The 16,862-nt window shown below is 38.2% G+C and overlaps 1 protein-coding gene across 1 annotated transcript in view; it reads right to left on the bottom strand.

Moving 5' to 3' along the window:
- The window catches only part of Smyd4-3 (SET and MYND domain containing, class 4, member 3), a 148,087-nt gene extending 132,851 nt beyond the window's left edge, over positions 1-15,236 (bottom strand). The window contains exon 1 of the mRNA XM_067151401.2: positions 14,898-15,236. Within this exon, the coding sequence (XP_067007502.1) occupies positions 14,898-15,201 (304 nt within the window). The 5' untranslated portion in view covers positions 15,202-15,236. The remainder of the gene's footprint in view (positions 1-14,897) is intronic.
- Between the last annotated feature and the right edge of the window lie 1,626 nt (positions 15,237-16,862).

Genomic DNA, 16,862 nt, shown 5'->3' with positions numbered 1-16,862 from the left:
CACTTAAGGGGGTGGGGCAGGTGAAGAGAAGTGAAATTAGTTGAATTCTTTTTATGGGGATACTTATACATCAAAAATTGAAGATGTTACAGAAGTGAAAACTGGTATTTGAAATCTCCTTTAAAAATAAGGGAACAAGTATTTCCTTTTTTTGGAAAAAAACTCTATAAAGAGGGTGGAAAAATGTGAGAAAGGGGTTGAATACCTTTTTGAGGATACTTATACCTCAAAAACTAAAGATGTTACAGTCATGAAAAGTTTTATTTGGAATCTCCTTTAAAAATAAAGAAATATGTGTTTGTTTATGTTTTTGGAATCCCTACTTGGGGGAGGGGGGTGAACAGGACTGACAAAGGGGGGTGAATTCTTAAAATGAGTATATATCAAAAACAGAACATATTCCAGACTTAAAAATTGGTATTTTTAATCTTTTAAATATAAAGTAACACATACCTTTTTGTTTTTGGGAAAATAGTTGGGGAGGGGGGAGGGTAAAAAGACTGAAAGACGGGTTGAATTCTTTTTATTATAATACTGGTATCTCAAAATCTGAAGATATTACAGACGTGAAAATTGGTATCTGGAATCTCCTATCAAAATAAAGAAATACAAATTTTTTTGTTTTCGTAAAATCCACTAAACAGGGGTGTAAAAAGGACTGAAAACTGGTTGAATTCTTTTCATGAGGAAACTTACCGGTATATCTCAAATTGAAGATGTTACAGACATGAACATTTGTATTTGGAATCTTCTTTAAAAATAAAGAAACATGCATTCTGTTGTTTTTGGAAAATCCAACTAAGGATGGGTAAATTAATTTTAAAATGAGCTAAATTCTTTGTATGAGCAAACTTATATCACAAAAACAATGGATGTTACGGTCGTGAAAATAGGTATTTGGAATCTCCTTTAAAAATAATGAAACATGCATTTTTTGCTGGGGGAGAGGGAATCAACTTAAGGGGGGTGTAAAAGGAGTTGAACTCTTTTTATGAAGATACAAATAAGAAGTGGACTTAAAAAAGTACACCGCTAAGGGCTTTTGATTGGGGATAAGGAATGATGACAGAAATATACGTTTATATGAAAGCGTTTGAATTACAAAGTTAAAATGTCAAATTATATCCTAGGTGTTAAATAACAGAAGGTTTAAAACAAATTCAACCCCTCAGAGAGTTAAATGGGAGTTAAGGTCCAAAAATAAATATATTAATTCCTTCCTCCAAAACAGTTTAAGTACAAAGACAAAATTCCAAACAGCGGTATATATTTTAAATCCTAGATGTGAAATAGGAAATATTTTCAAACATTCCACCACTAAAGTGTAAAGTGTAAGCTAAATTATTCATCCCTCCAAAACCGTTTGGCGTACAAAGTTGTAAAGTTGTAAGGTGTAAAATACTGTATACTTCAAAACACTTCTCCCCTAAGAGGTTTAGATTGTAGTTGACTCTCAAAAACACAATATCCATTTTTCCGAAACCGCTTCAGGAATGAACATAACTTCTTTTTAAGAAGGGTTGTCTTCTATATCCTATATTTCAAAACAGTCACCCTTAAAAAGTATTCATTTCTCCATTACTGTTCGATGTACAAAATCAAAATTTCACAAGTTGGTCTCTTTTACGTCCTAGACGTTAAATCAGATAGGGTTTAAAACATTCAAATTCTTCCATACAGAGTTCAAATGAGTGGTAGATTATAAAATAAATAATCATTCCCCCAAAACCATTTGACATGCGAACTGAGGATGTATTTTACAGGCTTAGCTGACAGTGGACTCTCCAAAATGTAAAACTTTGAATAATTTCAAAGTCATAGCAAAGCACAGGTATCTTGCTATTATGTTTATATTAGGGCTTGCTTACTTCCCAATATTATGGGTTGGCATTTTGATTTGTAAATTAAAATTTTGAGAACATACCTTAACCTGAATTACTGGGAAATTTTAATTAAAATGACATAGAATATGAATGTAAATTGTATTCTCGATCACAAAGAAACAGGCATGCATAGGATATTCTAATGCAGTAGTGGCAGGCTGGGGAGAAATGTCTTCTATGGATTAACAGGAACCTAAAGAGTGACAAGTGATTCATCGGTATCAACTGAAGGCATAGACAAAGTTGGTTGTAGTGGCTGAAGAACAATACATGGATTAATGGCAGTCTCTTACATAATAAATGTTCATTTGAAGCATAGACAGAGCTTGCAATGCTGCAAGTAACACTGAAAGGACAACCAGAAGGTGGCAGTGCTGCATAGCTTGGCATTTGTACTAACAGCTCAAAATATGAGAAATGCATCTGCTATGTAGAGGAAAAGGTTGAAGCAACATTCATCTTAAATAGTTAGCATACATCTAAATGAATACAACATGGCATGATTCATCTTGGGGAAAAGTTATACGTTACGCTCAAATGAATGCAATGTGGCACGATTCAATTCTCATGCAAAGAAGGTCCTCTGACAAGGAAAAATGTCACGAAGTGTGCTTGTCCTCCATTGTAATACATGTCAACATGCTGCCAACACAACAACAGACTGTTTTGCCTGGGATCTTATCGATCATTCGCCTTACAGCCAAGATTCCATGCAAGAGTCACATCTTTGGTCTGTTGAAGAAAGCGCTGAAGAGAACCCATTTCACCACTGATCAAGTAGTTCCTGATGCTGTGACAGGGTGCTTCAACCAGCATCCTTCATTGTGGATGGTATAGAGAAACTTGGTTCAGCACTGGAACATGTGCCTGAACAGTGGGAGAGATTATCTGTAAGCACACTCAAACTACCATCAGTATGTTGTAATTCTGATATAGCATGCGTTGTCCAATTAGTGTAAGTTTCTAGATACTAGTCTATTCTTCAATTGAACAACCTTTACACTAAATGGAAGACTACTTCTGCCAAGACCTACAAATGCAATGCCAAAAAACAAAGTCACATTATTTGCAGCCACATTTAGTGATAGACTAGCTGATGTACGTGTGCTTCGCTACTGAATTCTCAGAAGAACTGTCTTTGTGGTTTTCCCAACTGAAGTCAACATAGATGATTACAAAGACGTCAGTAGGAATGTTGCAATTAAAAGCAATGTTATCATACAAAATAATCAATCAAATGAAAAATAACACATTTTCTCACTTTTAAGAAACAGGGCAACGCTGCCCATCTAACAGTCCCATGTTCCCGAGCTGGAATTACCAGGCCGCAGACAGCTGTTAAATGTGCAATCAATGCCTCAGAGTAGGGATTGAACAGCTGGAATGCTAAGATGAATCAATGTGTTATGTACTAGTAGTATCAGAAAATTTATGAACTGGAGAAATGGCATACTAAAGAAGAGAGAGATCTAACTCCCCAGCTACTTCCCACTAATATTCAGGCAGGCTGTTATACTCAGTACACAGCAAAAATCCCATCTATCGGAGATCAGTGGCACCGGAAGACACAAAGCACATCACAACAAACAATGGTCAATGTAATGTTATTGTTGATCAATTTTATGAGCTTTCTATATTATAAGACTTCATAGACTGTAGTTCCTTATTTCCCAACTTTAAATACCGATTTCCATTAAAATCTCTTTACCCACTTTCTCGTGACTCGGCGCTGATATAGACTTACAAACAAAAATCCTAATTTAATAATTTATAACTTTATTTATGTAGTATTTATCGATAGGACCACTAATAACATAAAAGCAAAGCAAAGCAAAGTCACCTCCGTACAGGCCATGAAGGCCCTTGGAGGAGTGGAAGGTAAAGGCTTCCACCATTGTTAACCTCGGCACGTGATGTGGTAGAGTGGTTAGCTCTACGCCTGGCCACCTTTGCACCCAGGAATTAACCTGGTACTCATTTTTGGTGTAGGCTGAGTGAACCTCAGGGTCATATGCACCTTCAGAAGTGGAAATCTTGTTTCGTAAATTTTACGACTTCCTGACAGGGATTCGAACCCACGCCCTTCCGGGCAAACTGAGCACGCCTTTACCGCCTCAGCCAGGCATCCCCTACTAATAACATAAATATTTGAGAATTAAATTTTAGGCCTTCTCCTAAACTACAATTTCACTCAGCGTGGATAAAATTATTTATGACTTAGATTGTGTCAACATATTCATATTCCCCGACTTTACATACCGATTTTCATGAAATTATCTTCAGCCATTTTCATGTGATGCGCGTACATACAGACAGACAGACATAACAAAAATTAAAAAAGTGCATTTCCTTGTTACTGTGGACATGAACAATACAATACAATTATTTTTAAATTCTGAGTAATGTAGACAAAACTCTTATTGTAATGAGGACAGGATGCTGAGATTCTCCCATTAATAGAATCAAGATACATGACCAAACTATTGGTGAACATTACTTGAAAACGGCAGTGTGTAAAGATATGAAGTTTGTACTTATCTATTTATGTTTCCATGTTGGTATCCTTGTCTCTCTTTTAATTGTTTCATCCTCTTACATTACCTGTTATTGTGTGTACCCTCTATGTATCCCTGTTCCTATACCAATGCAGTATTTTATTTTATTAAGCCTATTGATAAGTGTTCATAATTTTTATGAAACAGGACTGGGAACAGAATACAGTAAATCTATCTGAATATAGCAATGTTGTGGAGACTGTCCTTGTCCTTCTTTGGTTTTCTTCTATTTCTCTCTTTTCCTACTCTGATCTGTCAATGCATTTATCCTATTATGTGTTCCTTTCAATGTTTTTTTCTATACATGTCAAGATGAGGAACCAAATAAATGGGCAGTTGCTATAGGTAGCCCCTGCGTACAAAGAAAGGGTGATAAACACAAAGCGGATAACTACAGGTCAGTTAGCTTGACACGTGTTGCTTGTAATCTCTGGGAAAGCATTCTCTCTGATTATATCACACATGTCTGAAAAATTACTGACTGGATTGGAAAAAGGCAGCTTGGGTTTAGGAAAGGTTATTCCAGAGAGGCTCAACTTTTAGGATTTCTGCAAGATATACCAGATATTTTGGATTCAAGAGGTCAAATGGACTGCATCACTATTGATCTATCTAAAGCTTTTGATAGGGTAGATCATGGGGAAACTACTAACAAAAATGAGGGATATTGCACTAGATGAAATAGTGATTGAATTGGTTGCTAAATTTCTAGAAAACAGATCTCAGAGAATTAAGAGTAGGTGAAGAATTATCTGATTCTGTAATAATAAAGACAGGGATTTTCTACAAGGCAGTATAATTGAACCTTTATCACAGATAAGACTTTTTCCAGATTATGTTATACTGTATAAAGTATTAAATAAGATACAGGACTGTGAGTAACTGCAAAAGGAACTCAGTAATGTTGGAAGATGGACATCAAACAATGGTATGGTGGTAAACGGGGTGGAAAGTCAGGTTGTAAGTTTCACCAAGACGAAAAGTCCTCTGAATTACAATTACAGTGTTGATCCTGTGTTTATCCAACTTTCTTTTTATCCTACACTTCATGCATCAAGAATGAAAATCTGTCAAGATGGTCTCTCAATGAGTGAAGAAGTCTGCCCTCCTGATGATCATTGTAAGTAGGTACTTAGATGTTTATATAAGGGAAGATCTTCACTGGGGTAATTGCATAAATGGAATTGTAAATGAAGATTACATAACTCTTTTGATTATGAAGGTTTGAGGGTTGTAGAGAGGATGTGAAGCAGAGGTTTTTCTATTATGTAACTTTAATGGCCTTCGCGTTTGATTTGTATGTTTTATATTGTCCAGAACTATCTGATACTATATCTATTAGCTAAATGTTAGAGACACATCTCCCTGTATTAATCAGAAGCCTAAAATGCTTCATCCTGTTAATTGTTATTAATTAGAAGCCTAAAATGCTTCATCCTGTTAATTGTCATTAAACAGAAGCCTAAATGCTCTATCTTGTTAATTGGGCTTGGTCCCTGCTGAATTTTGAACACTGATAGCTTAAAGCTATTTATCTTATTATATTTGATTACATTAATGTTTTTGTATTTACATTTTTGAAAGCAAAAACAAAAAACAAAAAATGGAAACTTGAAATAAAATTAAGGTGAAACTTGTAATACTTGTGCTTTCCGTGTCCATTTTTCCTGCTACATGGTAATAGCCGGAACAAGTTGTAGCAGAGCAGTGGTTAAATGGGTCTGGACAGAGCACTATTTTTACTGTTTTGAGTTAACTTCAATCCCTGTACTCTAAAAATGTTCTGGTCTTTCTAAATTTTGTTTATTTTCCTATCCAGCTTCATTTATATTATGGCTACTCATGACATGCCACATCCAGGGTCCTTACGGAAGGAGCTACTTTACGAGTTGCTTATTTGTAATTTAGAATCAAAGGGGGCCGTTAAAAGTGATGAAGTTTTACTTAGATCTAATTTAGGCAAAACTATTTCCATGCCTTGTTATACTGAGTGCGAGGTTGGTAATTTGGTGTCTCTGATTAAGGCAAAGTTTACTGAAACTGTATCTTTCATGGATTTCTTAGGAAGTGACGAAGCTTCTCTTCACCAACTGAGAAGAGTACAAGGTCGATTGACCCATTATTTACAGTGAACTGAAAACCAGCTTACTTTAGAGCTTAAGGAAGAGCTTAAGAACCAAGTTGAGACCCTCAGAGCTAAAACTTCTAAGTTATTGGAAGAACAAAAAAAAGATTCTTGGGTGTCTAAGGTTACTACTAAATCTAAGTCTGTGCATTCTTCTACCGTCCAAGTAGAAGAAGAGTTAAATAAGTCTACCTGTAGCACCGAGTAAAATGGGCAGCAAGCTTTGTCCAAACATCAAAAATGAATACCATTAACTCCCAGTGGTTCAGCATAATGTTCAACACCCTAGCTTTATTCCTCATAGTCCGTGTTTTTATAATTTGCCCCATCCGTTAAATTTAATGTTGAAAGGTGCCCCCCGTTACTCAGTAAATTCAGTGAGTGATGTTATTTCATTTCTCTGTTTTCTTGTTGGGTTTCAAGATCATGCTTTAGTTTTTGGTTTGTCACATGCTCAGATTTTACAAATTATTTACCCTTATGCAACAGGAGTGCTTTCAGATAAAATAGTTAGTGCTATGGCTGATGAAACTTCCTTATAGCATTTTCACGCCCATTTGTTAACACACTTTATTCCTGCTCATGCCCTCAACTCTCTAATCCAAGAATATTATTTCAGGGCATAACACTTAGATGAAAGCCTATCCGATTTCATCTTAGACATTAACTTTTATGCCAGAGTTTTTGCTCTCCAATATATGGAAGAGCAAAGGGTTTCCACTATTGTAGAGGGTATCTCTCTGCCCTACCGGTCTTATTTGTGTTTTGCTGCCCAACCCCGTAATTTTGCTGAACTGGAGGCAATGGCAAAATCCGCTGAAGGAATTCACCATGCCGATTCTACTCCCATGCCCACTCTACCCCGACACCCTTAAGGATGGCGATGATGAATAACACAATGCTGTGTGAACATAATGTTTCTGTCAACGAAATGTGATATGACACTCACGAACATAATACAGGTAGGTTATGTAAATAATATCTATATTAATACTGGATGTGATATTGTTCATTGATAATAAAGCTAATTGATATCCATATTACTGTGCAGAATTGCATTATATTACTAAATGCAGGTGTGCAAAGTGTGTTAAATCATAATTTATTCAACAACTTGCGTTGTTTGGCTCCCTAATTATGTGAATTTACTTGGAATTTATTATGGCGAGTTACTCCATTGTTGTGAATAGTATTAGGTGCCTGAAGATATAATTCAAATTACTTATATTCCATAATTTGATTTTGGGTTTAGAATTGAGCTTTAAAAACTGATTTTCTCAAAACTAGTAAATTGTGACATAACACACTTTACACACCCACCCGTCAATTATTATCTCACTTTGCAGAAGTAACAAGGCTGAAACGGAATAATGTGATGAAGACCTGTATTGTGGGCCATGGAAATTTGAAGAGAGATTTCAATGGAGCAAACTAATTTCAGCACATCTACTAGTGCGTTGAGTCGTTTCAAGAAAAAGTATAAAAAATAGAAAAAAATCACTAAATTTGTATCCCGTGCATATCTGCAAGAAGAAGACGAGAAAGATAGTTGCAAAGAAATTTGTGGAAGCAGCTACAGAGTGATTTTTAGATGTTTAGACTACACCCTTTCTTCAATATGAAATTCAGATCAGAGTGGTTTTGTGCATTGAAATGAAAGCGAAAAAGACTCTTCTTGTTTGTTGGTGAGAAACATAGAGAAACAGGTGCCCAGTCAGTATGTGCACTCGCCCAATCGTACATAGTTATGCCTACAATTAGTATGACTGGTACTCTTTTCCCAAAATTATTCATTGTACTACAGGTGGCAACTGGAACTTTAGGTCCGAGAGTTTCCAAAGAAGTGTTACATGCAAGAAATATAATTTTAACAGTCAAAAAATCAGGAAAAATGGGGAAAAAGGAATTAAAATATTGGTTTAAGGAATTATTCCCATTCGTGGAAGAGAAGTACTTGGTACTGTTAGATTTCAGGACTACTTATAGTGAGAAAAGCTGTCTTGAAGACATTCCTCCAGAGAACAGTACAGAATTTGTCCAGATTCCTCCCAGCTCTACAGGAAAAATACAGCCCTTGGATAAGTTTTTCTTCTGGCAATGGAAGGCTTCGTATCACTGTTTAACAGACATTGTGCCAGCTTGTGAAGACTTTCATTTTGATGTTTATCAGAGAAACAGCATAATGAAAATGCAATCCTTCAATCGTTTCCTTACAAACGGTTCAAGTACATGATTAAATATTTGTGGTTTGCAACCAATTACACAACGGAGAGACCTCCTGAGTTCAAAGTGCCTGTGAAATATTGCCTTCAACTAAGTAAGGAAAACTGTGAAGAACAATGTGGCCTTAAAGTGCATATTCGTTGTGCATGGTGCCAAAAATATTTGTGCTTTTATCATGCGATTAACACACCACATTTATGTTTCACAATCGTTCCCTAACAATAAAGTGGCCTTGGTGTGTGGCAGTCTACCAGTTCGTTCTCTCTCTCTCTCTCTCCAGCTCAACTGCAACTCCACTCCACTTGCGCCAAGCGAGCCAGCAAAATGCAAGGGTTGTCCAGTAGCTGCATTACGGTATTTGTATCAAAATTTTGACACCTTCCAGTTCAAAATGGCAGCTAAATTTTTGTATATCGCTATTTTATGGTCTCCTTTTTTCAAAATTTCATTGTCAATTTCGATATGACCGTATGGATAGTTCCCTTGTAAGCTTACACCTATAATCTTTAAATTGTTAATTGAGTCTAACCATTGTCGTCTTGGTCTCTCTCCACTTCTCTTACCCTCCTTGCAGGTGCACCATATCAGATGGGTGTCTGTCGAGAGACCAGAATAACGAATGGTTCATTGAAAGGGGGGTAGCAAGTTTTCGGAAATTGAAAGGGCAACAGTGCAGATGTTGAATGATATGACCTTGTATTATTATTATTACTATTATTACTACTCCTGGCCTTTTCCCAATGCAATCTACTGGTGCTAAATTCCCCGGTCCTTCATGCGTTATAACAGTCGTCCTCAAAGTGGGGGGCCACAGGGAGTGATAAAGGGGGGTGCCGGCTTTAATCGAGATATTCATATTTCACATTCTGTAACAAATATTGCAGTCCTCAGATTCTCACATCCATGAACCTAGGCAGGAAGCCCTTCCACCACCATTCATGACTAATATACTCGTACTTTTGCTGTCTTATTTCACAAGAACTGACAAGTAGATCCTGCCAGCATGTGTTCTGAGAAAAGATGCAAGTAAAATTTCCCACACAGCACCCTTTCACCTGCCACCTGCAGTGGTATCACCTTGCTAAACACTTAAGAAACACTAATGACAATAAGTCACTTGACAATGTGACCACCACTTCCTTACAATAATAGATTCTTCTATTTTTGCCATTGTCAACTCGATTTCAGCCAGGCCTTTGCAGTCAGTTCAAAGACAGTAAGTGTGAGTGAACAGGTGAATTCTAGTGCACGTTTAGTGGAAGTGGGTAGCCCGATTTACAATAAACTGATGCAGTACAAGTATCACCATACCAATGGATAAGTGGCTTATTAGCAGTGGTAAAAACAAACCCCATGGAAGTAATTTATCGAGTGCTCACCCCTCCTTCCAAACTATTCAGTTGTAATAAAGAACAAGATTCAAATTTAATCAAAGCACATTGTTCTTCCACTTATACTTCTGCTCCCACCAGCAACATTAATTCTACACCTTAAAACAAACTGCGTAATTATCAAGGCGATTATTTGAAACTAGGCTTTACCAGCATTCTTTGAATAATAGACAGAAGCAAATACTGTAGATCTCATGATTCGTTTTTGTGTGAAGTAACCTATGAGAAGTGCTAAGAAAGGAAAGAAGAATAAGGAGGGGGAGGGGGCACTAGATATTTCATGTTTCAGAAGGGGGCTGCAACCAAAAAAGTTTGAGAAACCCTGCGTTATAACATCCACAAAACATCATCACAGTTCACAGCTTCCCTCGGTCCCATCATTGTGGACACAAACTAATCAGCATCTGTCATTTGGGACAACCTGTTTGGTGAAATACATGTTACAGCTACTGCCATGCTTGGGAAAACAAAGCTAGGGATATAAGCCATTGATAAGTAAGTGTAGTGGCGGAACGAAAAAGTGCAGGTGGCTGTGAAGGATAAGAAGAAAACATTTAAAGCATGTTCCAGTCCTGCACCAAATAAGATCTTCAGTATTACAAGGTGTAGAGTCAGGTACCAAATGAGCAGTAACTGCAGTCAACGCTGCTTACTACTATCATGTATGGGCTGAATTGGACTTACCTGAAGGAGAAAATAAAATCTACAGTTTGCATGTCATCAAGAAAGTCAGGAGATTGGACATGGCAAGGACATAATGAAAGAAGACCACCATCTCCTCTGAGACCCACCCTCCATCCTTTGATGGAGCGACTACTCTTCAAAATGAATAATGATGGATTCAACCATCCTCCAATCCAAGCTGTGAATCCAACCTCTTGGCCTCTACTGCCAATTACCATCAAGAAGGTCAAAGAAGCGACAAAGGAGATGAAAAATGGATATGATACTGGCTCCGATGACATCTCAGCCAAAGTGTGGAAGATACTTGTCGACCAAGGAGGCAAGGTCCTTGCTGCCCTCTTCAACCAAATCATTGATAATGGAGTGCCCCCAGCAGTTTGGACAACTAGGATTACAATGCCAAAATGATTGATGATTGATAATTGATTCCAGGCTCTATAAGATTGTCTCTAATTTTGAGCCAATGTGGTTTTGTCGAAGGGAGTGGAATGATGGATGCCATTCTCGCAGCTCGGTTGCTTTTGGAGGAGCATCATGAGAAGACCAAACTCTACCATATGGCGTTCCTTGACTTGGACTAGGCCTTCAATCGCGTCCTACATGCACTCATTTGGCATTCTGTATGGTTCTACAATATTCCCAAAGCTTACAGCTAGTGAATCCAGCTACTGTACCACATTTCCAGCATGGTCTGATGTATTGCAGGATCATTGCCTCCCTTTGCCACCATTGAAGGATTACATCAGGGGTTAGCACTTACACCTTTACTGTTTGTCCTTTGATAGACACTATTATGCGTGACCTGCAAACACCCCACCCATTAACTCTCCTCTATGTCGATAACATATTTTTGCTGGATGTATGACGTGAAGGCCTCCAGGAGAAAATGCAGCAATGGAAAGAACAGCTGGGAAAATTTGGGCTTCCATTTAATCTCAAGAAGAATATAAGGAATGTGGCACACAAGCTGATTGTACCATCAGCACTGGTGGAGAAGAAAGTGGAGAAATTCAAATAATTCATATGCAGAAATGGCGACAGCCTTCCAGATGCCCGCATACCAGTCAACACCACCTGGATGAAATGGTGCCAGGTGACTGGAGTCCTGTGTGATCATCAGATGCCCCTTTGTCTCAAGTCAAAGGTATACAGACCCTGTTGCCCTCTATGGATCAGAGTGCTGGCCAGCAACAGCAAAGCATGAGCAGGTTCTACTTGGTATGGAAATGAGAATGCTCTGACAGAGGCTAGGACTAACATGATTAACCACACAAAAAACGATGATGTTCAATGATGACTAGGAGTTGCAAGAAACTACAAGAAGGTACTCCAAGATGGTATAGACATGTCTTTCACAGCAAAGAGAGCTCTGTAGCAAGGACAGTCATGCATCTAGTGGTTGAAGGCTGTGCCACAAGACTGACCAAAGAAACAGTAGATGGATTGTATCAAGGAGGACATGGAATATGAGAATGCCACCGCAGAAGATGCCTTGGATTGGTCTGAATGGAGACAGATGTGCTGATAAGCAGACCCTGTCACTGTGCAGGAATAATGCTAGGAAGATGATTTAAACCGGCCCTGTGGTGTTGGGGTAGTGTGCCTGCCTCTTACCCGGAGGCCCTGGGTTCGATTCCTGGCCAGGTCAGGGATTTTTACCTGGATCTGAGGGCTGGTTCGAGGTCCACTCAGCCTACGTGATTGGAATTGAGGAGCTATCTGATGGTGGGATAGCGGCCCCGGTCTAGAAAGCCAAGAATAATGGTCGAGAGGATTTGTCGTGCTGACCACACAACACCTCGTAATCTGCAGGCCTTCGGGCTGAGCGGCGGTTGCTTAGTAGGCGAAGGCCCTTCAGCACTGTAGTGCCATGGGGGGGGGGTAGATTATGATTTAAAAATCTAGCAATAATAATTCTCCTTGACCCTCAATGGATAAAATTACTGGAGGAAAAATACCAGCCAAAACCTAAATTTAAAATGAAAGGCCAATTGAAAAATACAACACACATTAATGTTTTGGTGTTAAGCAGGAGAAAGTCATACCATACCAGTACTGTCAGATTTTAAACAATTCTTAAGTCTTTGGTATTCACACAGATTTAGATAATTATTAAAATGTTTAATAATTTGTAAATAACAGATGTAAGTCTCAGAGCGGCCTACTGCTTTATTTAAGAGCAGGCCCTAACATTCTCGAACTACAGACCTTAATAGCTGTTTTGAAAAAACGGTCAAGGCTATAACGGCTTTACATTTAAAAACTGGTACCTTAAGCACTACGTTATCTATGGTCTAGTGGCTAGGATACCTGGCTCTCACCAAATAGTTAAATAACTGAAACAACTGGTAAACAGTATTTGAACATGAGTGAGATACAGGCTAATGAAAATCAAATGTGCTGAAACTTTGTACTGAATTATACAGAGCATTAAATTAGAATTTGAGTGTTTCCTAAAACAACGTGTCAAGTGAGTCCTATGACATTATGATAACACATGCCACATGTAAATTCTGGGTTGTAGCTTGATTAGCACAGTGGCTTAGCTGCTTGCCTTCAACCCAGATGGCCACAGTTTGAGTCCCTGAAAAAACCCATGGTGTCAGGAAGAGTATTCAATGCTAAATCCCAAGCTACAGCCACAATGGTTCCAGAGATGGGAGAAATGGCAAAGATAAACTGAAGAATCTTCCCCACATGTTTATTCCAAGGTTCTATGGTGACATTTTTTCCACATGGAGAAAGTTTCAGACCTAAATCCAAATCCTGTGCTGGGAAGGAAGAGACCAAGCCTAAATTAAGGTACTGGTGCTGTCCCAGCATCTGTGTGGTGTAAAAATGGGAAACGAAGGAAAAGCACTTTCAGGGCTTCTGACAGTGAGGTTCAAAACCACTAAGCATCTGTGTGGTGTAAAAATGGGAAACGAAGGAAAAGCACTTTCAGGTCTTCCAACAGTGAGGTTCGAATCGATTATCTCCCGAATGCAAGCTCACAGATACGTGACCTTATGCAGCCAAGTCGTTCGGTGAAAGATAATTTAATTTGCTCAATATCTGCATTGATAATAATTAGATTGTCAATCAATTGTTCATGTATTAATTTATTATCATTCGGAATTTACACATCCAGACAAGATCTGGTGTTGCGAATTTCTAGACCTGCGTTCATAGATTTTAGAATTCCGTTATATTACTTTACTGTACTTGGCGTATTAACTGTTTGAACATCACATATATGAAGTCCCTACATCTTTGCTCCGATATCCTCTTTTTTCCTTCCTTTTCTTTTCTTTTTTTTGTTTTTTTTTGTTTTTTGTTTTTGTTTTTAGTTACGCGGTCTGTCCTCGAAAATAGTCTGTAATGTTGTGAAAGAAAGAACGGGGATTCAAATCCCGTTCGTTCTGTCCCCAATTTTCCCTCATCAAAACTTACATGCAAAATACAAAACTTTCCAACAAATTAATAAACTGGGACTTATAATACAATTGTTTTCCCTCTTAAACCAACAACCACACTATGATCCCTGACCACCATTACCACCACCTTGACAAATGTTAATTAATTCATAGCTGTCGTTTTTTTAAATTTTATTTTTTAATAAAAATGCTATTTGTTCGGGGCGTCGACTCATGTTTATCTTTTTCCCCTACTAGCACCATATTGTATGAATCTGCGTGTATAATTGTAATGGCGGTAGTGTGGAATGTTGTGTGTGAGGAAAGGAAGATTAAGGATGTCACAAACACCCAGTCCCCAGACCAGGGATATTAATCATTACAATTAAAAGTCCCTGACCCGGCCGGGAAAAGAACCCGGGCCCGCCGGGTGACAGGTTGCCCCCTACACCGCGGGGCCGCATAGCTGTCGTTAATACACCTGTAAGTGGTCTTTACTAAGCTACTTAGAATACCACTCGTCTACAACAAACCAGGTATCCATAACTTAAACAATTAACATTTATATTACGAAAACATAGCAGTTAATTTTATAAAATAGTCTCTTGAAGATTATAATGAAATGAATGTAAATACGGTACCTGCTTCCCATGGTGTTTTCAGTATACATTTTGAATACAAACGCAACGCACACCGATAATCACCACTCTGGAATGCCTTATTGCCTTCATCTTTAAACTTTCTAGCAATTTCAGCATTTTTTCCACATGGAGAAAGTTGTATATCCAAACCACGTGCTACTGGAAGATTATATACAAATCGGAAGCGCTCATCGTCGTGTTCTAATAATGAGAATTCCTTTAATTGATCGTTGCTAAGAGAGCTAACAACTTTGCAGTGGTGGGCTTTAAAAAATCCCTCACTTGATGTTTTATTTTCTGACATGACTTCCTATACTTTCAGCTCGAGATTATCTTGAACTATCTCCCATGCACTACAAACAGTGTTTTGTGAGGAAGGCACGATGGTTAAATTTAAACTGTTCTATTTTAACGTAGCCCTGCTGTGCATTAGTTCCCTCGAGTGCGTTGATCTCACTTTATCTGTTGAGCTGTGCGACTGAGAAGCCTATCATATAAAACAAAGAATGGATTACACCAGTAAGAATAGCAAATTTGTGTTGTATTTTAAAAAGTATGTTGCAAAAGGGAATGAAACAGAAAAGCACTAATAAAAGAACGAAAAGATACCAAGCACAAAGTCAACTTTTAATATTAGGTTTGTATTGTTATTGTCTTTGTTATTTTCCTTAAGGTACGGTACCGGTACCGTAACTATGTTTGAAATTACACGTGAATTTGCTTAGGTCACAACAGATGAAATGTTCTTTCCTCAGTTGCTGGAGCTCCGTATCTGTAGGATGAAAACCTCCATTCATTCAATAATAAGGGATCTCTCCGCTGTAGGTGGTTATCCGTGACTGGGAGAGACTCTTTTCTTTCATGCATACATGAATTCAGATCATTCGTACATTCATTCACATTGGAATTATCGCACCTTATCTGTTGGTTTTCCGTAGATGAAGTTGAAAGCATTAATTCATTCAATCATTTATTCATTCAATCAGTAACGGCTAGTTGCTTTACGTCGCGCCGACACAGATAGGTCTTATGGCGGCGATGGGACAGGAAGGAAGTGGCCGTGGCCTTAATTAAGGTACGGTACAGCCCCAGCATTTGCCTGGTGTGAAAATGGTAAACCACGGAAACCATATTCAGGGCTGCCGACAGTGGGGTTCAAACCCACTATCTCCCGGATGCGAGCTCACAGTTGCGCGCTCCTAACCGCACGGCCAACTTGCCCAGTAAATCAATCAATACCGGTAATAAGAGTTTCTCCCCAGTTGGTGGTTATCCGTAACTGGGAGAGAGACTTTTTTTCATGCACCAATTCAGCTAATTCATTCATTCATTCATTCATTCATTCATTCATTCATTCATTCATTCATTCTTTTATCCATCCACATCGGAACGTTCTCACTTTATCTGCTGGATTTCCGTAGATGTAGGCTGAGTGCATTCAGTTCATCCAGTCATTCAATCATTCATTCAATAATAAATACTCTCTTCCCAGTTAGTGGATATCCGTGATTGAGAGAGAGGAGTGTGTATTCATTCATGCATGCATGCATACAATACAATCATGCAATTCATTCATTCATTCATTCATTCATTCATTCATTCATTCATTCATTCATTCATGATTCATACAGTCATACAGTCATTCAGTTAATTCTTAATATCTATTGTAAAATAAGGATAAATCTGCCCAGAAACCCGACGAAATAAATACTTGCAATAATACAAATTAATAAGGGTAAGATACATATCCTCCCCTGAGAACCATGTGACCATGCCGTGGTGGGGAGGCTTGCGTATCCCAAAGCAGCAGATAGCCGAGCATAGGTGCAACCATATCGGATGGGTATCAGTCGAGAGACCGGTATAACGAATGTTTCATCAGAAGGGTGGTAGCAGACTTTCGGACGTTGAAAGGGCGGCAGTCTATATGATTGAATGATATGACCTTGTAATAATACTCAACAT

This window comes from Anabrus simplex, chromosome 1 (genome assembly GCF_040414725.1).
Source record: "Anabrus simplex isolate iqAnaSimp1 chromosome 1, ASM4041472v1, whole genome shotgun sequence".
Classification (NCBI taxonomy): domain Eukaryota; kingdom Metazoa; phylum Arthropoda; class Insecta; order Orthoptera; family Tettigoniidae; genus Anabrus; species Anabrus simplex.
Note: the sequence above shows the minus strand (reverse complement) of the source record. Positions and strands in the feature narration are given on the sequence as shown.